The 25,841-nt window shown below is 42.1% G+C and overlaps 1 protein-coding gene across 1 annotated transcript; it reads left to right on the forward strand.

Annotated features, from left to right (window-relative positions):
• Positions 1 to 1,330: 1,330 nt before the first annotated feature.
• On the forward strand, positions 1,331 to 25,192 carry ABHD2 (abhydrolase domain containing 2, acylglycerol lipase; the record flags this gene model as incomplete). The annotated part of the gene is made up of 9 exons (XM_082005202.1): positions 1,331 to 1,524; positions 11,278 to 11,453; positions 13,028 to 13,195; positions 15,856 to 16,039; positions 19,718 to 19,810; positions 21,461 to 21,574; positions 22,830 to 22,899; positions 23,768 to 23,852; positions 24,895 to 25,192. The coding sequence occupies 9 exons, from the start codon at positions 1,331 to 1,333 to the stop codon at positions 25,089 to 25,091; spliced, it is 1,281 nt and encodes a 426-aa protein (XP_081861328.1). The 3' UTR covers positions 25,092 to 25,192.
• Positions 25,193 to 25,841: the final 649 nt, after the last annotated feature.

Below are 25,841 nucleotides of genomic sequence, written 5' to 3' on the forward strand. Positions count from 1 at the left end.
TGTTACTTACAGTATTTTAAATACGGAGGGATTTGGGTGGCTTTTGTAACTGGGGACAGTGTCACTGTCTTGCAAAGATGGTGACTGGTCTTCTGGAAGTTCATAGCTCAGCTTTCCTCTGAAGGTGCGCTGTTTTTGGTTACTGCTGTCTCTCGCTGCTCGTGTGGCTGTTTTTGTGTACTGCAGATGAACTAATAAGCTGTAGGCAATGGATCTAGTCTGGAATCTGTCCACAGGCAAGAGCTTTCCAATGCAGATGAATCAGAGTTAAAGCAGTTATAACTGAATACACAAATGGGACCTTTGTATAAATTTGTGTTCTTCCCTTCTAGCTGAGAGGTGCAGCCTTATCAGTAATAACTAATTTGCTTTTCCTCCCCTCACAGGGTAGCTGGGTAGCACGTGGGTCCAGACAGTGACAATTCTATTGAGGACCAGCAATTATTTCTAGTTTGAAGAAAAAGTGAAATTGGTAAGAGTTGACTTGTCAGTTGCTATCTTACTTGGGTTACCCATGTGACTGAGGAAAGACTGAAGGGAAAAACCTGCCCTTTCAATGTGAATGAAATGTCCCTGTAATAACTGCAGCCAGCTATTTGAACCATGTGTTCAAAAGAAGCTGGATCACTTTAAGAATTTCAGTTCAGACCGGAAGGATATTTTTATATTGTGGATTTTCTAATTCTTTCTGCTGCCCTGCTTCTCTTACTCTGAAGCTCTTGAAAGACTAGATATGAATCTAGTCATCCTTCAGCTGCAGAACTACAGTGAATTAAAAGAAATGCTGAACTCGCTGGCATGTAAAGTGACCACCTTAAATACATGTAGGAGTTGGCACCAGTATTCTCATGGAGGTGCAAAATTCAGGCTGAGGAGCTAACGTAGTTCTTTCAAGTTCTCCTTTTCAAGCCTGGGAAGAAACACGCATCCAAAGCTGCCAATGTGCCTTTATAGCCTGGCTTTTCACTCAGCTTCTATTTAAGTTGGATAGTCTTGGCCAAGAACCTGAAACTACTGACTGGCTGCAAACCATAGGCTTTGACACCTGAGACACTGTTGCAATTCTAGCGCAGCACAGATTAGGAATAAATCTCTTTCACGACTGATCATCCAGTTTCTATTTATTGTGGTGGTCAGCATGTTTAGAGCAGTACAAATAAACTTGCTTTCATCTTAAAAGTTGCTAGTCTGAGTCGATATGCTAGGATTCTTGTAGCAGTGTTAAGTGTAGTTGGTTAGCACCGTCTTATATTTCACAGGGCAATTGCTATTCATATCCAATGGTATATTGCAAAAAGATTTAATATTGTTTTTTATCTCCAGGCTCAAAATGAGTGCAATGTTGGAAACGCCTGAGTTGCCGGCAGTATTTGATGGGGTGAAGCTAGCTGCAGTTGCTGCTGTTCTGTATGTTATTGTTCGCTGCTTGAATTTAAAAAGCCCAACTGCCCCTCCAGAACTCATTTACCAGGACTCTGCTTTGGCCCGCTTTCTACTCAAATCCTGCCCACTTTTGACCAAAGAGTAAGTAGTGTATTTTTTCCATGTTGACCTGTGTTACGGGGAGAACTGCACTTGACCATTATTCTGCCTAGTGTGTTTCTTAAATCTGGGTGCAAATGAATGTCAGGGTATTCTTTTGATAAACAATACCTGTTTCAAGTCAAGCATTTCATTATTGTTAGTGTCCCAGGTACCTGGGTTTAGGACCAAGCCTTGTTGTGCAGGGCTCTCCATAAAGAAGTCATCCCTGCCCCTCTATATGGTTGCTGTATTCTGATATTGTACTATACCAGCACTGTATAGCCCACTGACTCTGAAAACGGGGGAGGGATGGATGCAGTTGGCACTTGGTCTGTTCATGTAGTGCCTTTTTTCTATTAGGGAAGAAGGGGCTCACAGGAAGGAAATATTTTCATGGTGTCTGTGTACTTACAATGAACATAGGGATGGCTATCAGTTTTAAAGTGCCTACCCTTATTTGAAGTACCTTAAGTTGATTGAAGACTAATTAAATTTATTACTGGGTAGAGCACATCATAACTAGTTTATTAAAGTAATGACATATGGGTCAGCTCTAAGCCTGTTGAATCCACTTTCAAGTTGACCTTATGTCAGCTGTGCGTTTGAGCAGGCTGATCCTTGACCTTCCATTCTAGGTTCTCCAGAATCAGTGCAGCTGCCCTTACCTTCACCAATAATATGAAGCATTTACTACAGTTTCATGAGGCTTTGGAGGGACAAGGAACTTTGATTACAGTACTTCTCTTCTGCAATCACTTTGAAAACTTGCAAGTTCTATTTAGAAGTCCTAAACACATCAATTATCTATTAAGTGCTGAGTACAGCTGCATGAACCTTCCTTTCGGATCTCAAAAGTCAAGCTGACTAATGATAGTCATTCTAGGGGAGATGAGAGGCTTTTAACAGTGCTGTGTTAGGTGCCTTGATTACATAAGGTGTAAGATTTTAGGCCATAGGATCTTAGAGTCTAAGACTATAAAGTCTTACAGGAAACAAAGCGTTTTCTGTTTAAAATTGGAGGCCAAAGAGGGCCTAATGCACTCAGAGTTTGGTAGTAATGTGTGTGTTGAAACTGAGCACTGAAATCGGATTCTTGATTATGTCTAGTGCCTTAACTGCAAAGCAGTTGCTTCCCTAAAAAAATACACTAAGGAGGTTCTAGTTACTTGGCATCTCGGACACTTGTCATCTCAGTGTTGGCACTCCAGATTGACATGTCCCTAGTCACTGAAAGAGCAAGCATGAAGCTGTGCTGATTACCAGTCTTGAAGCTGCATTGGTATCAGGCTAATCTTTGGAAACAGATTGTAAGCTAATTCAGAGTCCATTTTACTTCTATTTCAGCTCTGTTTTCATGGCACAAGCTCCAAGCAGTACTGTATTAGAGCCATGTTTTTGACTTTCAGTCAGTTGGAGAACAAAGCATTCCCAAAGGAGTGAAAATGCAGAACATGTCTAAAAATTGCAATACATCTGTTGTGCATTAATTGCAGGAGTCAAGAGCTTCTTGCAGAACTCTAGTGTTGTGTTACTAGTGTGCAATCTTGAGTTGTTTGCTTTCACTGGATCAGCTGAGCTCAAGCTTGCCAACTTCTCTGAAAACTAGCAGTGATGTCCAACACATGGTTCTTGGACAGAACATTGTTAGCAAGGCTTGCATGACACCAGGGAACAAACTCAGCTGAAACAAGCTAGAACAAGGTAGGTATAGAGATAACAAGACTAAACTATGTTAGGGAAGACAGGAATATGATTGCTGTCAGGAATTGAAAGGGTTTACAGGAAAGACAACTCTAAGATGATGTATATGTGGGTTTTTTTGCTATTCTATTGGTATTATCACAGACTTTTTTTATACAGAAATTTTAAAGTGAAAGAAATCCTGTCTTCAGGTGTGAAAGTCACCTGGAGACTAAAGGTGAACAAATATATTTAAATTCCTGCAATTATGCATGCAATAGTTTGTAGGACTAATTAGCAAAAAGCTATGTGAAAACAGCTTGTGCCATACTCCACTGAGAAATCTTGCAAGGCTTTGATTACTTGCTAATTATTCAGAGTGTTAGGAAAGCTGATTAAGCAGCTCTTTTCACATTCTACCATGCAAGCAATATAAGTAGCCCAGCAATCCCTCCTGTTATATAAGTACTAGGTTTGTTGTAAGATCTGTTTTAAGACCAATTCCTCTGTACAGCTGTGAACTGGCTTTCAGACCTGATTTGTTGATCTCCCTTGTGCTTAAGGGAAGAAGGGGTGAGAGTATTGCTGGAAAAAATAGGGTGGCAGGGAGAAAGCAGAAATAAGCAAAGCTATTCTATCTGTGCAGCTGTTCAAAAATACTTGGAAAAAAAACCACTTTTGGATTTTATATCCCCGTCATGGTACCATCCTCACCTATGGACTTAGTCAATACTTAATGACACTATGGTTACAATGTAAGCCAAGTGGTGGTGGATGAATAATTCAAGAACTTTGGATAGTAAAACTGCCTGAGATGGCTGCGTGCCAGGTACTTTGTACTTGCAGATGTTAGTACTGCTTTTTACAGTTTTTTAAACTACTAAAAGCTTTCTACATATCGATCAAACACTGGTAAGCAATAGACTTTGTCTTCCTAGAGCTCATATTTTCTTACCTCAGTATTTCCGTTCCTCTACCCCGTCCAGCTCTGTACTTCGACTTACCAAATGGACTAGCATAATCAGACCCTCTTTCATTCAAAGAACTGCTTCTTGCATGGAAGCTCTTGCAAATCAGCAAGAGCTATTGATGCCCTTTAACACTTGGGCCTAACCCCTGGCTGCAGCTGGCTCCTTTTCCTGTCTTTCAAACTGGTAGAGAAAGTATGCCATCTGCTCTTATTCCTGCATAGAAATGCAGCATTGGCTCTTTGATTCATGAAGACAAATTTGCCTAGTGCTTGCTGGGCAAGAGACTTTTTTTTTAGCTGTTCCTGGTTTCTTCTACCAAGTGTGCCTGTGTATCTTTATTCCTGTAGCATTGTGGCACAAGTGTCATCCTTATAGAAAGTAATTATCCTTGTCATCTGCATACTTTTATCACTTTTTAATAAAGGCAAGCTCCTCAAAGGTTGAGGCAAACAACTGTCAAGCCTGTTAGTAAACACTGTCAAAGATCCAGCCTAGATCCTTCTTATCCTTGGTTTGCACAGTAACCTATAGTGGATAAGGAGGCTGCCTGGTACCAGAAGACTCTTGTGGAGTCATTGCTGTTCTCCTAGATGTAAGGAGTCAGAAAAGCTGGCTTCAAGCTTTTCAATGTTCTTTTCCTCCATCTAATAGCAAACAGTGCTTGATTCCTGTCAACTCCTTAGTGTTTTACCCTGGGAGGAACACCTCCAGGAGAACAATAAACTATAGAAGAGTAGTGTTACTTCTGAAGCTTTGGCAGGTGAACATGTTGAGAGCTAGAGAAGAATGGCAACTCCCTATTGGTAAGTTGAAGCATTGACCTTGGGGAGAGAAGCAGACTTGGGAGTCCAAGTCCTTGCTAGGTACTCTGCTGTGGCATTGGCAGCAGCTTTGTGTTCTCAATCTCTCATCAGCAAGGAAGATGTGCTGTCATGCTCGTGCCTTTTTTAGACTAGAATACTTCTTGCAGTCACTGAAGGTTGAGGATGGGTGTGATGGGCACTTTACTAAATAAAAGCTACCTAAATCAGGAAGGAGGTGGTTTTAACCAAGGAGGCCAGCCTGTACTTTTAAATAGTTCTATGGGCAGCAAACACTTCTCCACTTATGTTAGTTTCTTTTTCAGAGGCTTAGGGGATATGGAAGCTCTGTAAGCTGCTTTAAATTTTTGCTGTTACATATTTGCTGGGTCTTCATCACATTGAACAGTCTAGCTGAGCTGATGCAGAAAAAGCTGCTTTCTACATGTGTGGGGGGAAGGGAATTGAACTCTGCAGTCTTTTAGATGAGCTTTCTTGATTGGAATTCAAATTGCATTCCCTAACATCAAATAAGGGACAAGGTTCAAACAAGGTTTGATTTGTAAAGCATCCCTTAAATACCTCCAAACTGCTCTGTAAAGAGGGGGAAAGAAAGAGAACCTGTCACCTGTTGTAATGCAAGTGGCAGTTCACAGGGTGTCCCCTGACATGGACAAATTGTAGATTCTGCCTGATTGCCATGAGTATCCAATGTACTACAGCACATCAAAGGTGATGTAAGAGTTAATGTTTAAAGTGTTAATCTCCTCAGATAAATGAAGTAATGCTCCAGAAATAAGCCTGTTGCTGAACTTCCACTTTAGATCTTTGAGGACCTGAATGCTGATGCTTGCTAATAAAAATAGCACAGTTTTTGTATGCTTTGTGTGAGCTGCTTATCCAGCTGCTGCTTTCCTAAATTCCTTCATACTGGGCTATGTGCGTGCTCTAAAATCATAATCTGCTGTATGAGAGCCACTAAAACTTAATCTACAATCACATGTTGTAATTGTTTTTAATACTAAAATGCCAGGAGAATGTTTGTGAAACACTTAGGAATTCTCTTGCTCTTGGGCACTGTTGTGGACAGCCACCTATCAAGTTGTGGGGCTGCACTGCACAGCTGCAACACACCATTTGGAGTTAAATGTTAGCATTTGTGAGCAGATTATGTAAGTGTGAACTCACTTAGCCAGTTAAGACTCTGTACTACTTGTGCTGTATAAGTCAGCTTCCATAACAAGTAGCTGGCATCCCCAGACCTGTTCTCCTGTCTGCCTTCTGTTGCAGAATCCTGTTACTGGAGGTTATAGGACTGGCAACTGGGAGCTGTAACTAACTGCCTCACATACTTGTCTTTACTCAGAGTGCCTGATTATCTATTGCAACTGACCAAAACAGGAAAATGAGTCAATTAAAAGCATTTGGGTCTGGAGCAAACTGGGAAGCCATTTTTGTATCACAGAAACTGATATTTTTGTTTCCAGTAAAACACAACTTTGCCTTTGGATCTCCTGTGTTATCAGTACTTGCTCGTCTGTGCTATTGTGGTACATCCTCCTCCTTGTGTGGGCATGCATACACCTCTTTGGCAAGAGGTCTTCCTGACTGCTGTTCACCACCCAGCTGGCTGCTTGGCTCCTGTCATCTGTAAACTGCTATTGCAGAACAGTGGAAACGCTACTTATAGACATGGTGTCTGTGCCTGGGCTCTCATACATCTGTGAGCAGCTTTGCTGGAACAGGGCACACTGGGGAATACATAGTGAATCATCTCCATACAGTGAAATTTGCTGTACTGGGATAATCTCTACAGTACACTGCTTTTCAAAACCACTTTGGCTTACAGCAGGCATTATAGAGAAGTTGAAGTCTGTCATGTTCTTAAACACGTTCCCTTTTTCTACTTAATATCAATGCCAGAGGGAAGCCAACTGCTTTTATGAGTGAGGGGCCCTTGTTTGGAAGACATGGTTAAATTTAGCAATAATGATAGTTTTAGCATAAAATCTAAAAGGCAATGCTTGAATGCTCCTTAGACTGAATACTACATAGTTGCTCCGTCTGCATGATATCTCGCTTGTGTTTCCATGTGTCACACCCTGCTGAGCTTGTTTTGTTAGTGAGCCATAAGAAAAATAGCCTGAGTACATGCTCTTCTGCCTACAGGACGACTGTTTCAGAAGAGCATCTTTTTTCAGCTGTTTGCCATGAGGAATGTTGGCTTCACTACAAAACAGTCTGTGCTAACTATCCAGTGCTGATGGCAATAGCTAGGTTTTTCAGCTGGATTGAGTATGAAAATGTCTCTGGAATTGTTTTTCACATAATATGCTAAATTTTATTTAATCTGTATGTGATTTGCACTTTCAGAGTGTGAGGGTTCTTGCATAATTCCTGGCTAGTTTTTTTGCCTCACCTGTGTGGTATCATGCACCTTCGTGACTGAAGAGTTCTTTCTATGACATCATCTTTGAATGGTTTTAGTAAAAGCAAGCTGAAAATCCACACATCCTGGATGAAAAGATGTCTTGTTGTTCAATTGTGTGTGGTCTTGCACTATTATGCTCAGTACTTGGTCTTGGAAATTCTTGTAGACTTTTTCTCACTGAAAAATATAGATAGAAGTCACTCGTAGGAAGACTTTTTTAAAAACGGATTTGTGCATTGTCAAAATGGAGAGTCAACAGAAACAGTCTGACAGACAGACCATATGCCAGATTCTGCTATAGATTATAAGGATGCTTTGCAAAGTCAAACTTGTCCATCAGCTGAGGACAGCGTTTACTGGAATACAATGATATAGAGGCATCACTTTGTTACTGTGAAGGCTTTATAGGGTTTAGTGGTAGGTGACTTAGACAAGTGGCAACTTGTCTTGATAAATGGAAGTCTAATATTTTCAATAGCTGCTTGCTTTTGCATCAATCTGGTAAGGTGAGTTTTAATATGGTTTAGTTTTTCACTGATTGTGCAAGAGCTGTACAACCTGGGCAACTTCTTTCCCCTTCCCTGTTGAAGTCTTGTGATGTCAGTCTGCTGGAGCCTGGATACTTAAGGGATTTTAGGATATCTATGTCACCATAAGCCTATTGCTTAAAGACTCATGGGCAGTAGTAAAAGAGAAGATAGGTGAGAGAGCGCAGCAGTTTGCTAACAACTTGCATGTATTTCAGAGCTTTAACTGCTTTATTTTTAAGTGCAAACTGCACAAATATACTTGACATGCTTAAGTGTGACTAAGTGGGAGTAACTAATCTCTGCATCAGAGTACTGTTCAAAGCACATTACTCATGCTAGATCTTGACCTTTGAATATTTATCTAGAAGAGTGTAGTTATATACAAAGTGACTAACACTAGCACATCTCTGCTGCAGGCAGTGTGATGCTTAAACAACTGTCTGGGGTTAACATGAAAGATAAGCTGAGCATTTTACTTGCCTGATCCATAGGATGCTCAGAAACACTAGCTTGTGCACTCTGAAGGGAGCAAGCAGTGAATGCACCCTTGTCCATAGGGCTTCACATGGTTTTAGCTTTGAGGGAAATGTGGAACCCATAGGTAGCATTTGTCCATCATTATGGATGGAGTCACATGGATTCCTGCCTTGGTTTTATTCTTTCCTTTAATGAGGAACATATCAATGAAACTGTATGGGCTGTTTGCCTGTATAAGAGCACCATAAAGGTTTGACTTACTGCAGATCAGTACTTCAGGTAACTTCCAGTTGGGTTATTCAAAGGCAAGTTTGGGTTTTTTTCCCCACAAAGAAACCAGCTGTGACCTGAGGAGGCAGGCTGTGGTAAGCAATACACTCTTGGGAAGCAGTATGCTTGAAGCCATTTGTCTTCATTTAGACTCCAGCAGTAGTGGTGAGGCTCTGAAAACTTCGAATTTCCTCTCTAACAACATCCTGTGGTATGTGCTGCTGCATCTGTTCCACTGGATGACAACTTATAGCTGGAAACTGAACATGAGGAAAAGATTGGTGCTTGCAGAGATCCTTGATTTTTCTTTATCAAGGTGGTAGCAGTAATCAGTCACAGCTGTATAACTTGGCTGTTGTAGCTGGAGAAATGGTTTTCCTGTTAGTCCTATGGGGTAAGACTTTGGGTTTTACCTAGGCTAATCTTTGATTTGAAAAGTGCTGTACAGAAGCAGAATCACCAAAACTTTCCAATGCATGTTCTTAATCTAAGATTAGAAACTGGGCAACAATGTTGTTGTCTGAGTCTCTTCTAAAAGAGCTGCGAATTCTTATTGTAGGTTGTATTTGACAGCTCTCATCAAAAAAGCTGCTACCAAAACCCGTCTGCAAAGGACTTCTGTGAAAGAAGACAAAAAGCTAGTCAAGCACAGTCTAGTGTGGGGTATGGCTACTGAACTGGTTATAAAGTAAATGACTGGGGTGAAGCCAGCTGCTTTTTCTTATGCTAGAAGGGCAGTGTCTCTTCCTCCTGGTATAATAGTTGCTGTGCAAAAACCGTCTGCAGTGAGCTGTATGTGATATGAGCAGAACAGTCCATAGTTGTTCTTGCACAGCCTTATTTGCATTGACCACACTATTCCCATGGATGTCTACTTTGATTCACGAGAGTGTATCCACTGACTAACTTCCTTCTCTACCAGCAGTTGCGGAGGATGAGCTTGTACAGTCCCCATCATTGCTGGGAACCTCTGCACGATACCTCTGAAGTGGTATCTAATTCTATGGGAATCTATTTTGGATCTCTTTGGGAAGTGCACTTGTAAAAACTGAGTGAAGCTGCACAATGAACCGCTATGTTGCATTGACTGTAAGAAAACTACCGCATGGATGAGGGAAGAAAACAGGGAGAAACCGCTGTTCTTGTCTTATTAAACAAGCCTAGATAGTTCTTATTTTTATAGGAAGTATTTTTTTGAGGAGTGTGTAGGGGCAACAGGGAGTTGTGGATATGACACATAAGAGCTGGCATGGGGAAAAAGGTCCTCAGAGCTCCTGTGTGAGCAGAAGGGCAATGTTTCTGTCACATTCTAGTGGATTAGGGGCTTAAGTAGTAAATCTGAGCCCCGAGCTGCCTAGTTTTCTGTGAACAGGGAAAAAAAATGAAAGAATATCATCTCTGCTTCATGTGGTCTCCAGAAGTTGAAAGGAATAGTTGCAGGAAGCCCTAAAAACACAGCAGGGAGGGAGTTGCTAATCTCTCAGGATCCAAGGTGGTGTCAGCAGCTCTCAAGCTGCTTCTGGTTACCCTGCTCTGTGTAGCAGAGACCACAGCTCCTTAATTGGAAGTGTGTCCCCTGGGGCTGCTGTTCTCTTAAACAATACATCATTCATGCTTTCCTGTTGAGAGCTGATATAACTATCTTTTTCAAGGCCTTGGTGCAGCCTCTCCTTTGCGGAGTGGCCAGGTGACTGCCCCACCACCACTATGTGGGCAACAATATGTCTCCTGTTAAACCACTTGCAGCTTGGCTTGTGCTAAAAAAACCCCAAACAAACCTGATAACTAAGCCTTTAACGCTTTTCAGCTAATAGCTGTGTTCCCCCCATGTCTTTTTTTGAGGGCCAGTAAAAGAAAGAAAATCTGCTTTGTCACTTAGCTTTAATATGCCCTTGATAAATATAATTGGTGGAGTCCCCCCTCTTATGTTGAAAGGGATTTACTATTCAGTGGAGTTTGGCCAATTCTGACAGCTCCTTTTAAAACTGTCCCAGCTTTACCTAAATCTGCTTGAGACAAAAATCACCCTGTACCATGCTCCTCACTTAACTGAGAAAAGCAGTTCTGTGTAAAATGATCCCACCCATCAAGTCTTGGGCTTTCGGTCTTCTAGAACTTGCTATCAATCCTGTTGTTTCTGCCACTGGCTTGTACAGTTAAGTGCTTACGAAAGTTCATGTGGCTCAACCCAGCAGGCTTCAGAGTTTCAATTAAAACAGATTTACAACATTTTACAGGTTTTGGAGGTCAGTTTGGTTGGCTAGCAACATGCTGTCCAAATGTCATTGAGGCACAAGGCCTCTGTGTATTTGGTGAGAAGCATTTGTGCATGTAATGTTTCAATAGAGGAATGTCTGGATTTTGGCTTCTGCTGCTGCTATCAGTGCTGATTTCTCAGCTTTAAAAGCATATCAGTCTGTCCCCTTGTGTAAGGCTGCAAAGATCAGTGCTGCCAGTTCAGTCATAGCAAAAACAATTTCATATTTGTTACTACATTTGGCAGCGAGGGGGAGATTTGTTATGGGATTGCTTATCTGTTCTCAAAGGCTCATTAACACAGCAGGGATAAACAATTAAATTACTGCCTCTTCCAGGTACATTCCACCCCTGATCTGGGGAAAGAGTGGACATATCCAGACTGCCCTTTACGGAAAAATGGGGAGAGTGAGATCACCACATCCATACGGACTTCGCAAGTACCTCACAATGCCAGATGGAGCAACAGCCACCTTTGATCTCTTTGAGCCACAGTCTGAGCACTGTATTGGAGGTCAGTAAAACAGCTGCTGGCTGCATATAACTGCTAACCTTGATTCTGTGCTCTGTGGGAGGGATGAAGACACCGCTACATGATTTAGTGGTTAGATGTTAATTCTGGTGATGGAAGTGAGCTGCTAAGTAATACTAACCAGTGAGTGGCGGCTATGAGGACATCTTGCTGTATACCTATATCTCGGACAGCAGGAGAGACCCTACTAGACTAATTAACTGTTTGTGGCAAGAGGTGGGGAGTTAACTGAAGAAATGTTCCATAACCTGTGCCTCAAGTGAGAGGCTGGCAAAGAGAATCTGGTGGTAAGCGATGTTTGGAGTGCCCTTTGCCTTCTAAGGCTATGGGATCATAGAACAGAGGCTAGCTGCATGAGGTCCTTCATAGCCTGGTGTGTATGGAAAAGAAACTAGCCTTTATCTCCCTCCTTAGAAACAGATTTTTGGTAGTCTTTACTAACAATAGGTGTTTGAAGATCTGCTTGAAAACAAACTCCATGTGCACAGGATATGAAGGAGTCCAGATATGAAGAGAACTCCATGAAAAAGTAGAAAATCATGGCAATCCCTTACAACACTATGTGTATATATTCAGAGTGAATGTCAGCTTTCAAACTCACTTCTGCTACTACTACTAACAGCAACACTTAAAACTGAATCAATTATGGATTGACTTCAGAAGTACAACTTACTCCACAGTAGCTGATTTCATTGTAAGTCTGTGACTTCCATTTGGCCTTCAGAAAAAGCAGAGTTCTTTTCTTTACTGTCAGTGTTGAGATCCTTGTGGTATAATGCTGCACTAGAACAGTTACTGTTATCTTTATCATTGAAGAGGATCTGAGCAGTGCTTGCCTAATGAGGCAAAAATTCAGTGGTTAGAGCTGCTAAGCATTGGAGCTTTGCACATAAAGAGTCTGATAGCTAATCTGAAGTGCATATGCTAATCCCGAATGTAATTTACTGTGCTTACTTGTATTACAACAATTATTTTCTTAGTTGATGAAATTATATCTTGTTAAAGTAGTGAACAGTGTCAGCAGATCAAATATCATTAGATTAGCCACAAAGCAGATGATAGCTAATGTCAGCCAATTGAATGTCTGTGCTTAGCAAAGCTTTATTGGGATATCTGTTACACCTAATTCTGGAACGGAAATGAGGGGGAAATGGTGTAACCAGTCTATTTGGTGCATGAATGGGCAGTGGGCTCCAGAGCTTCCACACACTTAGCAGTCACAACAGGCTGTCAGAAGGCAGAACATGTGTAATGTCAAAAACATCCTTCAAAGGGAAGAATTTACTCTTGGTCTCTAGGCAGTGCCTGTAGAACTGTTTGGGCAGCTTTCTCTGAAGTTAGAGAACTGTTCATCTCCTGTAACATGAATTACCTTTTCACATCTATAGCACTAGAGCTGCTAGTCTCCTGTCCCATACTGGATTTTTGGCAGACTAGTAGGATTTTTAGCTTGCTTCTGGTAGATGGTTTCCCATGGTTCTGAAATGGAAGCCTTATGAATCTCTTAATTTGCATGAAGTGACATTTACTTAACTTCTCTCTCTTTCTGTGCACAGAGGATGTCACGATGGTAATCTGCCCTGGGATTGCTAACCACAGTGAGAAGCAGTATATCCGCACCTTTGTTGACTATGCGCAAAAAAATGGGTACAGATGTGCTGTCCTGAATCACTTGGGAGCCTTACCAAATATTGAGCTCACTTCTCCACGAATGTTCACATACGGTAAGTACTTTATGGCAAGTGGGGACTTATTTTCAAGCTTGTGGAATTTCTAGGGCTTAAGGAGGCAGTTTTTTGAAAACAAAACTTCTGGAAAAAACCTCTTGTGGCTACTAAGAGCCTGCTGAAATTATTTTAGAGATGCTGAAATGCTAGTTTGGTGGAATGTGAAATAAACCTGGCTCTGAAGGATAAACGCTACTTCTGAGGCTTTGTAAAATGTAATATGAGAGGAGTTTGTACTTTCTGGCTAGGCTGGTACATTTCTATGCTAGGAGGGACACATGAGGATTGGTCCCTGCAGGTAACAAATGTCAACGAACAGCAACAATTCTACAGTATGACAATAAAGCTACGCAAGTGGTAGTGCTTAACGGCCGTGATTTTGGGCTTTCACCTTGAGTATAAGGAAATCTTTCTTAACCTAGAAATTAAAAGGAATAAAGGATGTGGAACTGTGTTAAGGGTGACTCCAGCTATTCTGAACTGCCCTGCCAGTGAGTAACACAATTTTTGTAGAATGTGGCCTTCTTGTCTGTGACCTGATCTGCCTGTTTCCAAGTTGTCTCGAGCTCTCATGTCCCTCCTTACTGCAAACATCTATAGGTACGTCATGTCAGGAGTCAACTGTGGGTTTAGCAGACTGGTGTTTGGTTTCTTTTTTTAAAGATAACGAAGATACTTACTGCTAAGAGTTTGGATTAACAGTTTGAATGTTTATCTTGAACAGTTGAATTGCCAAAATAGAAATACTGTGCTTCGAGATTCTAGTTCTGGCAGGCAAATAGGCCATAATGCTTTGTTGCTTGTTTTAGAGTTATTAAATGTACTCCTTGGTGGAAAATGTTTCAGGAGTACAAAGTACTTCAATTTGTATTGAAGTCCTAGACTGTTAATGGCTTCAAGCCTACCATGTCTTGGGTACTAAGCTTGGCCTCCTTTAAAGCATATGCTTTTTTGATAAGTCAAGAGCTTTCTTCTATGGAGCTTTGCTTTAGACCTTAGAGAGTTACTGTGTAGTGCATATCTTGAGACATACCTTTCAGAGTCTTTTATAGCCTTGGAAAGGACAAGGAATGCCTAACACTTCCTTTGAGTAAGACAGTAAATCACTTGGCAGACTTGCTTGTTAAGTGGAGTGCCAGCAAGACCATGAACAGTCTTTACTCTGCCTCCAACCCAAATATCCTAGTGTCCTTCCAGCTTTTGCTGGATTCCTGGCATATTTGTTGAGAGCAAGTAGCCTAAATTTGGGATTGGCTGAATCCTCCAGCCTTTACATCAAGCTTGACCTGTTGCTATTCTAGTTTCAGGTTTCTGAAATAGTTGCCAGCTGCCCTCAAATCATGAAGGTCAAACACTAAAGTATTTTGACTGCTGGCTTCTTCCAGAGGAAACTAGAGCAATGCAGCACTTGACATCCTGTGGAAAACTGCTCATTAAGAATGTTCATAAGGAAGTGCCCAAGCCCTGCTGAAATGGTCAGCCAGAAGCCTGCTGTTTCATTGAAGTAAACACAAACCCTGGTGCTTGGAGTCTACTCTAGACTAGGCTAGCCAAAACCTGCGTCTGATGCCTAGCAAGGGTGCTATAGTTGGGATGGGGACACAGTGGAGCTGTGTTAGGTTGGCACAGGGTGGAATCCCAACTCTGAGGACTTGCCTGAGTTCCAGGCTATAGAGTTGAGATTCTGACTCTAGACAGGAATAAACAGCTGGAATTTTATCTGTTGCTCATGTGGCACTTCCTGTGTGGCTTGCAGTCTTAAATCCAATGGGAAGGTTAACAAAGTGCGTAGACAGTTGGTATCAGTGTATTCAGGCCATCAGTTTTGCAGCTGTTTCTCTTCATGTTTGCTTTTCCCAAACGCAAAGGCAGGAGAAATAGCTGTAGGTACTCAGATGTTGCATGTGTGGAGGCCTTCAAATTTGTCAAACAATCTGAGGACCCCAAAGCTGGATCAGAAGCTTGGTCCCTGCAGCCTGTGGGACACAAGTGGGTGTTAGCTGAGAGCAGAGCAGATCTGTACGGAGGCATTTACCTGCCCTCTTGAAGAGGGGATACCCATACATATTCTAAGAAGCTGCAGTATCTCTACCTCATCAGTGATTAAAAATGGCTAGCTGCCTCTGCTTAAACCCTTCCCTCCGATTCCAGAGAGCACCTGCTTAGTCAGGCTCTGCAATGGTCACTGAAAGCTCTGTTCTGCATTTCCATCCCCTCACTGCATCAGCATGGATTTAAGAATCTATGGCAACCTTGCTAAAAGCAAGCTGCTTTCCCGACACCCCACTTAAGGTTCGGAAGTGGCAAACTGCCTCAGGAAGGGAACAACGTGCGCTGTTCTTACATACTAATGTTAAGGCCAGAGTTGTTGGATGTTGCTTTGGAAAGAAGAGTTTGGATTGTCAGATTAGCTGTTGCTGTGACTTTTTTAAGCAAGCCAATTTCATCTTACTTTGGTACTTTGTCAGAGCTAGGCATAAGCTAAGGTTCACAGGAATCTTAAAACATACATGAACATGTGTGAATCAGAGCTCCTAAAACCTTATGGTTATTGAAAAGTGAGTGTAAGAAGCTGAACTTAAAGCACACAACTGAAGCTTGAAGTGGGAATTCTAGGTATGTTATAATATGATTCTTGACTTTGTCCTTATTTTTAGGTTGCACCTGGGAATTTGGTGCCATGGTTAACTACATCAAGAAGACTTACCCTCAGACCCAGCTGGTTGTTGTGGGCTTCAGCCTGGGCGGAAACATTGTGTGCAAATACCTGGGGGAGAGCCAGGGCAACCAGGAACGAGTCCTGTGCTGTGTCAGTGTATGCCAGGGGTACAGTGCATTGAGGTAGGTCTAGAACCTTCTCTGTGCCAGTCTCTTCTGGGGTTGTGGGAGGGGGCAGATCTTTGGCAGGGTGCATGTGGAAGGGCAAGGTGGAGAGTGTGTTGCTTCTCTGGTGTTGAACTGGTCTGACAGACTGCAGCGTATGGGATGCTGCCCTCCTGAAGGAGCAGCCAAAGATTTTTTGATTTGGCAGCACAAATAAGCTTTCTGTCAACGATGCAAATAAGTTTTCTGTACCTGGCCAGGTACATGCTGGCAACTTCTGGTCTGTGTGTGTGAGCTGGCTTAACTGTCTCACTGCTACAGCATCCCAAGAGGAGGCATTCCCCATGCAGTCCTGGTATAATTAACCAGGCAGGCTGGGCAGCATGACAAACTGCTGAGATGATGCCAGATTTGCAAGCAGTAGTTTACACTTTCTCATCACTTTGAGAAGTATCCCTTGGTTCGTAACAGCTTTTCTGGCTTCAGTGTGCAGTTTCATCTGGCAGCTCTTACCTGGGGAGACTGGAAGAGAGACACACCGCTCATACACTGTCAGTCCGTGCTTCCCACCTAGTGTGTGTCGCTGAAATGGTGCCGTGGGCTGATGAAGAGGTGGAGAGACGCTTGCAACCATGATATACAATTTGGAAGGTGGGGAGGAGAAGGCTTAGCCCTAAAGTCTGACTAAAATGTTGACCTGTGGCTCCCCACCGGGAAGCCGAGGCTGTAGCACTTCACGAGAGCTGTAATGGCTCCACCTAGTGCTAACACTTGTATTTGCTGATGTCTGGGTGCAGCACTGCTGCGTGAAAACTGGTGGCTCAACTAAGAGGCAGTAACTTTCCAGGTATGCACAGTTAACGAAGATTAAACCAGTGTAACTGATAAGCTACTGCTTTTCGGTTTTTACTGTCTGTACATACGGACAACTGCTAAGATGTAGCTGACTTCACAGTAATTTAATTTTACTTTTGAGCCCTGAGACTCCCTGAAAGGCAAAAGGGGCTGTTGAGACTAGGGTATTTGGGTCAAGATCCTTTGGGCAGATAAAAATGGTGAAACTATGGCAGCCCTGTAAGGGGTTTGCTATGGAGTTTGGCCTCCCAGCCTGGTCATGGTAGCTGGAACTCTTGATGCTGCTGGTGCTCTGCCTGTATAGGGACCAGATTAATATTAATCATGAAGACACCTTTTATGAGTTAAGCCCTTACAGGTAAAAGAAAGAAGCTTTTCTGGAAGCATTAAGATGTGACTAAAAGCTTGATATGCATGTTAGTAATAGTCCGGTATACCTAATCCCTTTTGAGATCAGATGTGACTACTCCTAAAAGAGTATATAATCTATTGCTAGGTCCCCATGAGTTCACACCCTTAAAATTTGAACAGATACTTCCAGGAACAGTTTTTCTGTTTTGTTTCAAGTAAAATGTTGTTAGTTGTCTTGGGGTTCTGGCGTGGAGCACAGCATCCTTTTGAAGCCAGCTCCTCAATTGCAGCTGTCAAACAGTGTTTGCAAGAATCACATCTGGCTGTGGTCCACTTGGTTCATCTTCTGCAATTATGTAATATTGTATTTCTGGTCTCCAAAATGATGTTGCAAGTAATGCTCTTCCCTAAGCCTATTTCTGTAGTAGCATGTCATGATGTGCTGGTAGAATAGCAGGGCAAGGACAACCTGTTTAACAATAATCCACTTGGATATCTGTGTGCAAAAAGAACAGCTGCTTGTTTGAGTTTAATGCAAGTCTTCTGTGGGTTGTGTGGATTACTGAGCTCTTGACTCCACCTGCTGGGTAAACACCTACTACCAAACCTCTGGTCACAAAACATCTCTGTGCATTACTGGCCAGTCAGCAGGAAGGCTTTTCAGATCTTGTGTCTCCCTACTTAATATCTACTTCTGCTTTAAATGATAATTAGCTGAAGAGCTAGGAGAAGGCAACATCAGTAAATGTGTACTAAGCAAAAGACAGGACAGGGGAGGGCCCTGTGCCCCGATTATAGAAGTGAGAGGAAAGAGGTACAAAGCACTTCCAGGCAGAGAATGGTTAAACCTTAGCCTTCCTGGGCTTGGTCTGGTAGGTTAAAATAACTGGCCTAATCATACTGGGCTACATGGAAGTGGATTACCCTGGTAAACATGACCAGTTAGTTTACAACTCTTGTTTTCTTTTTATATTAGCTTGTACAGCCTTTATCCTCCAAATAACTTTAGGAAGTGAAGGAAAAAAGTGGTGGTGAGCAAGGTGAACCAGGGATCTGAAATATGAAAGCCTTTCCAGACCAGAGCATTAAGTGTGAGCTCTACAGATGGACATGATAAAATAGCAGCAATACTAGGATCTGCCAGAGGAATGAGACACTTAGTTTAATGAATTAACACAGCATCTGGGGAATGTGTTCCCCGAGGCTAAATGGGGATGCATCTCCTTATTCTTTAATCTCTTCCTGCACAGGCTTGATTCTGCTTCTTGATCTTGTGGAATGCATCTTTACCATAGCTACAGGCTGTGGGGAGAGACCCCAGCTTTTAAACCCGTGCAGTCCTCAAAATACTGGAAGCTGCCTTTTTTCAGTGCTTGCAGCTCTTCATATTAGGAGTACTACTGTACACCACAGGAACTGCAGGGAAATGTAGTAGCTTTAACTTCAAACATCTCCTAATAACTTAATAGGTTTGCTTGGAAAAATCTTTTCTGAAGAAAGAAATGTGCATCTTCCTGTCTTCCTTAATCTTCTGCCCTGGCATAAACATGGTAGGTATAGTCTGGCTAGACAAAAAGATAAGGAAGTTGTTGTTTGTGGTTTTTTAAATTCCATATTCCAGCATGGCTTACTACAAAAAAACATAGTTTGCTTTTGCTCTGGTAAGGAACTTGCAGGTGGTGGCTTGGGAGGTCACGCTAATCCGCTGTAGTTCTCATAGTATGTTAATGTTTAAATGGTAGGACTACTTCAGTAGCTGAAACGGCTCCCAGCATTCCTGTGTTGCTCAGTAAATGATAGTGTGTTTCCTCAGTAACAGCAAAGCCTGTTAAGAGTAAAACTATAACCTGCCCATGACCCTGCATAGTAAAGGAGTGCTGGTGTCTGGCAGAGCTCACAGAAGTCTGGATGACTTTAGTTCTGTTTTAACAACAGATAAGCTGTGAAGTGCTGTTCTGCTTTGAGAATAGGTAAAGACTTCAGCTCAGATGCCACTTGCAGCTGCAACTAGTATTTATTCCTACAGTGTCTGCCAATGAAGCTAAAACAATAGTGTCTGTACATATTGGAAACATCTGCACAAATTATTTCCTCTGCAGAGCTATATGCACAGCAGACAACACTTTGTTCAGCAACAGGTTTTAGTCCTTTCCTTGGTTAGTCCCATTAGGTAAATTACATTCAACTTATGCAAAGGGATACTAAAATCCTCTTGTCAGTGTTGCAGATCTTGACTGATGGCTCTTAAATGCTCCCATCAAAATTGCTAATTGTATTGTGCAAAATGAGACTGCAGATCTGTTTTCTGATACTACCAGACTTCATCAAAGTGGAAGTCATTTCCTGGAAAAGGTTAAGCTGTGGCAGGGAAGGCCTGGAGATTTGTTTACATAGCCTCTAGGCTGCCATAAGATGCTACAGTGTATTAATCTGATCTTTCAAGATCTCCATTAACAGCTTTGATTGTTCTGCACTGTGGTTTTTTTCTAGGGCACAGGAAACCTTCATGCAGTGGGATCAATGTAGAAGATTTTATAACTTCCTCATGGCAGACAACATGAAGAAGATCATCCTTTCTCACAGGTACTGCAATACATCACTTACACTGATAGAATTGATTGGGTCAACTGCTATTGGATTTATCTTCTCAGTCCTCTAAAATGGGATTCCTGAAAGATTATGCACCAGTTCCTTGCTTGGTGGTCTTCAGATGAACCAACAGAGAAGGGGAGTCCATATCAATCTCATTCATATAGTGTAGATCTTGTTAGAAGAAAGCAGGCTTTGTCTTTTTGCCTTTTGAGGAAACTTGCTTAATGAATAAACAAGATGCACACAGGAAAACAGTGCAATTAGACTTCAAAGTGGAGTATTCTGCATCTGTTTCACTTCTAGCCAAAGAATTCCCTATTCAAGGAGCCTCTTGTTCTGCCACCTACCTGAGGTAGGACTAATCTTCAAGATCTGCTGTATGGGGCTGCTGCTTATGAAATAAGCAAATAATCAAACTGTAGTTCTGGCTTCTAGCTGTTCCTCTAGAAAGAGCATGTAGCCAGCAAAATTTTTAGTGTTGCTTTTCTTAGAGTGCAAGTGTACTTGTAGGATCCCTGTGCTGCTGTTGTGATCTGTGGCTCTCGCATATCAAGGAATGTGTGTATGAAACAGGTGATGTGCTCAACGTTGTTACCTCCATCAAAAGTTCTCTGTACTTCTTTTTAGAGCATTAAATGTGTAAGTATCTTGTCTGTGTATATTCAAAGTTGCCTGACTCAAGGGAAAAGGAAGGGAAATATCTAAGACCTATTAAAAAGCATGTGTCACTTGCAAACTTCTGGTTCATTGTTTACACTCCTGTGCAGTATGAAACACTTGTAGAAGGAATTAGGGCAGCTGACATGTAGGATGATCTATAGAATTCATTCCAGACTGATGAATATTTAGACAACTTGACCAAATCTAACATGTGATGTTAGGTAAGCCTCTGTTAAAATGTTAAATTCATAACACCGAAAGCCAGTGCTGGCTCAATTAAACTTCTTTCCATCATCACTTGTGCTCTAAGGCAGCTCCCCCAAATCAAACCTAGCCTCCCTCCTACTCTGCCCTGCAGCTGCTTCTGAAAGGGAATAAAAACTCCTTTCCAACTTGTGTCTTTTGTTCTATTTGTTAGGGGAGAAGTTTGTTCTGGTAAAGAAACTGATCCTCTCCTGAGGGCAATAACTGATTATGACAAGTGTCCATAGTAAATAGCTTTCTGCTAAGGTAATGCCCCAAGTAACTTCTGCTGTGTGAGCTAACCTAGTAGCTGTGCTGGAGAGACTTTAGGACCAGATGGTGAAGGAGATGCTATGCCCAGGACTGCTAGTGCTCTCACCCAAGCCACCCGCAGGTTTCATCTGGAGCCAAAGGACCCTCCCTCTAACATGCAGCCTGTGTTCCAAATACTCTTAGTGCTGTCTGTTCTAGGAAGATTCTTTTTAGAGGCCCCTCATGCAGTTTTTCAGTATAACAAGAAAGTTTTTTTTTTCTGTAAAGAGACTGCTAGGGTTTCTGTTATGCCTTGCTGCAAAGGGAAGTAGACAGCTGTGCTTGTTCCCAAGAAAGCCTCATGTGTATGTAGCCTACTTCTAGTCTTCCCTTGTCAGACTTAGTAAACTCGGCTGTCCTTGAACAGGTCAAGGCTTTGCTGCTCTTGTGTTATATGGATGTTTTTTCTTGATGTTACTCTTTCAGGCAAGTTCTCTTTGGAGATAACAACATGAAGAAGCCACAAAGCCTGTCAGATGCTGATCTGAGCAAACTCTATACAGCAACATCCCTTATGCAGATTGATGATAATGTTATGAGGTATGAAGGGCAATTCTCTGATCCTGTGTAGATTTCTGAAAGTACCTTCTCATTCAAGTGTTGCTCTTGCATGCTTCTTGCTGTGCCTGTAGGAATCTGCTAAAACACAGTGCTGACAAACTCATTCTTCCTTGCCTTCACATTGAGTAAAACTTACCAGAAACAAAAAATACTATTGACAGTCACAGCTTATGTAGAATCATCTAGGAGGCATTTATTTATCAGTAACATCTGAACCTGCAGCCTTCAATAATGTAGGAAGAGACCAGCTCTGTGTGCAAGCTCTAGGGAAAAAAAGGTGCAGAATGTAGAAAGCAGCTCAGAACTGCTCATGAATCTCCTTATCCCTGCTTGAATTTTGAAAAAAAAAAAAAATCTTCTCCCCATAAAACCACTACTGCCTTCTCAATAACCATTAAGGTTGGCTGAGATAATACCACCTTTTTTTTACTTGTGATACTGACACCTAAATTAAGCTCTCTGCTGTATTAAGCTGTAGCCTGTTACTGCCTGTGTCCTTGAAAACAGCATAGCACTTTCTTCAGCGGCAGTGTTCATACCCAGGCATGTTCTGTATCAGGGGTTGACGCCTTTCTAAAATGAAAATGTAGACTGTTGCCTATACAGCTATAATGCTTTTGGCAGACTGGGAGTATTGCTTCTTTTTAAAAGCCATTCCTTTGGAAATCTCCCTACTCGACCCAAACTAGAAAGGCCTCAGGGATAACAACTATATTCTCTTATGTCAAAAAAAAAAAGCACTTGAGTATAGGTTTACTGAACCCTTGGTTTGGGATGGAGTGCTAAGGGTTTGGCAAAGAACTGGAATCACAGTGAATTCTGGGTGGCTTGTAGGAAGGCCCTTTTGTTCAGTATGTTTGAGGTTCATAAACTGTGGTGGTTTTGTATTTGGAAGGCTTTCAGGTGAAGATGAACAAGATCGTAACTTTTCTTTCTTCCATATGTACAATTACTTAAGTGAAGTAGGATGCTTTAAAAGAAATGGCATGAAGGCTGCTAGACTTCAGCTTGCATGTGTAACTTGTTCCTGCTATTACAATGTTTGAGTCAGCACAGAAAGCATAAAGGTATGTGCTGCCAAAGGTGAGTTTTGCAGACACTGGGTAGAAAAAAAAACATTGTCTATGAAAATTGAGGCATCATTGCTATCTCTGCATATATGTCCTCACTTGAAAGTAAAAGTCCCATGGGTGCTAGAAACAGATGATTGCAATGACAGTCTTCTCTGTTTCAGGAAGTTCCATGGCTACAGTTCCCTAAAGGAATACTATGAAGAAGAAAGCTGCCTGCAGTACTTGCACAGGGTAAGCTCTTGCAATAGAGACTGCTCATGTACTTTCATTTTCCTACTGGAGAGAAAATGCACTGTGGTTTCTGTTATTGATACCTAGACACAGCTGTCTTAGCTGGGATTTTCAGAAACAATCAGACACAGTATATTGGAGTGGGATTTCAGTTATTGCTGCTTGCAATAGTGGGGCTAAATGCTCTGGGCTTTTAAGAGCTCATAACTCTGGGTAGTGGCACCCAAGTGTTCTTGATAAAGCCATGTGTTCAGCTGAACCACTCTAAGTGTTTGAGGACAAGGTGGGAAATGGGTGGTGGCACAGAGCCTGCAGTTTCAAGGAAGAAAGACTTACTAGATACTGTTGAAGAGACTCGGGACACCATCTGGCAGGCAGATGCTTAGCAGACCGAAGTTTTGCAGAAGTGGAACTGAAAGATTAATTTCTCCTTGATCTACTGAGCCAGGGGATGGCAATGTTCCAAGGGAGTTTCCTGGACTTTAACCAAGGTGTCCATATCAGGCAGCTGGTGCCAGCTCTGTTGTGCAAAGCAATACAAAGCAGAAAAGGGTGTAGCTATTCGAATACTGAGAATGCGGAAGATCTGTGACTCAATCTGTATTTGCTCTAGTGCACCACTGCCCCTTTCATACAATTGGGGGGGGGGGGCGGAAATCAAGTGCTGCAAAGTACTCCATTGGTGAAAAGCCACCATCTTAAATTTTGACTCTTTCTGCTTTTCTGATGCTTCTCCAGGCACAGGGCAATTCTGAAATAAGATGTCTTAACTGAGTTAGGCTGAGATGCTTTTACAGTTGCTAGACTGAAATTTAAATACCAAACCCTTACTCTGTTTTTTCCTTTTCTGCCATGTTTCTTGATGCAGATCTATGTTCCTCTTCTGTTGGTTAATGCTGCTGACGACCCTCTTGTGCATGAGAGTCTTCTATCAATTCCAAGAGCTCTTTCAGGTATGTTGAAACAGTCTGTTCCAGCTGTGCATATTTGTGTACCTGCAGCTTCCTTATCACATCATGATCCATGATTTCAAAGCAGTTTGACTTGCCTCCTTATATCTGTAATCCTGTGGGAGGTGTACTAAGCCTCTTTAAATAACCAGTCACTAGAACTAACAAGGCTAACCTTGAGCAGGAAGAACTTCAGTCCTTTCAGGCTCCTTCTGCTGTGTTGGCTTGTTGATAGCCAGCAAGTTACATTTGGGTTACATTCTTGAGTCAAAAAATGCTTCCTCATGTCTTCATTCCTCACTGGGATTTAGTAGAAAGGTGGGTTATTATAGTGATAGTCTTGATCGAGTACAGATGAACAGCCCCCTTTGAAGAGGGTGGGCACGTGCATGGCTGTGGTGTTTGGTACTGAACTAGGATCTCTCCCTTGAAAGGAGTCCTGTGAGCTGTCTATCTTCAGCCAAGGGAAAAAAGGCAAATTACCTTTAGAAGCACAGAAGAGGGAGCTATCTGCTCCTTTGTCACACAAATAGTGTGTACACAGGGAGGGAAGCAGGGTTCACTCTTTTCCTGGTTGAAAGCTGTGAACAGAGAACTTATCCACAGCTGCTTCCAGACAGAAGCACACACAGGGGATTTTTCTCACTGTACATGGAACAAAGTGGCTGATGTACTGTCAAAGCTTTGGTGCAGCTCAATGTGATGCTAACAGTCCTAGTTCCAGCATACATGAGTTAAAGATGTTAATTTAAGAATATTCATTCTTACAGCAATACAGGTATCCAGCCAGCAGCATTTCTTGGGCAATCTTGTACTGGCTGGGACGGGTTCCTGCAGACTGTCCTGTTCTGTGAAGCAGTAAGGTTATGTGCTTTGGACTTCAAAGTAGCTGTGGCCTTTGTCAGTGCATTTCTGCTTCCTACACATGATTACTCCTTTAGGTGCTGTGCCAAGGATAGAATTGATTATCACAACTTAAGATGGCTTCATTCTCAGCTCCAAGATGTTAACCTTCTGGAACTTTGTGCCTTTTTTTTTTTTACAGAGAAACGGGAAAATGTCATGCATGTGCTGCCCCTTCATGGAGGCCACCTGGGATTTTTTGAGGGATCTGTACTATTCCCAGAACCTCTGACCTGGATGGATAAGCTTGTGGTACAGTATGCCAATGCCATCTGCCAGTGGGAGAAGACAAAATCTCACTGCTCAGACACAGAGCAGGCTGTATCTGGCCAGGAGTAATTGACCCAAAGACTCTGGATCACTTCAGTGTATGTCCCCTTTGGGAACATCTTGTTCCCTCACCTGCTGCTTCAGGTTTCCATTCTCCTTGATATCCTATGGCTGGGGTTTGATCACGATGTTTTCTTCCAAAGTGGAGTTAAAGCAGAGGTTAATATTTGGCAAGAACATCTTTGCATATATAGTCACTTGAGTTTGTAATTTACTGCTCTGCTTGAAGAATTTGGTTGCCAACTGGGACTTGTTACAGGATTATTGAGCTAAAGACTGCTTGTTTTAATATAGCAGAAGTTTCAAATATCAAATTCTCTCACCTGCTGGTCAAAAACTTAATCTGCAGCATTTGTTTAGGTGTAGGTGACAGTAACTATGACACTGTTCTCCTTTGTCCCGGTGCTGGAAAAACCCTGTACCAAGTCACAAGCCAGTGAGCCGTTCAGTCTGTAAGCCACTGAAGTGTGGCTTGGACAAACAGATGCTTGACTGCAAGTGGAGTTCCAGCCCTGCACCATCTCAAGGGAATCCTTTTAGTTCCTAGAAATGCACTTACACAAATGAATCAGTTTAAAAATAGTTAACTTTTCTATACTTCAGCTGTCTGTGGATTGGGGTGTCTTTATGCTGGGACTCAAGTAGAGAAAAGCTGCAGGCTGGTAATACCAGTTAATGTTTCTATGTAAACATGTTCTCTTGCACCGAGACCAGATCAGTCACCTTGTTGTCTTTGCCTCTTTTTAAATGTAGTCATCT

The sequence above is a fragment of the Phaethon aethereus genome, assembly GCF_964289735.1.
Source record: "Phaethon aethereus genome assembly, chromosome: 12".
In the NCBI taxonomy this organism is placed as follows: domain Eukaryota; kingdom Metazoa; phylum Chordata; class Aves; order Phaethontiformes; family Phaethontidae; genus Phaethon; species Phaethon aethereus.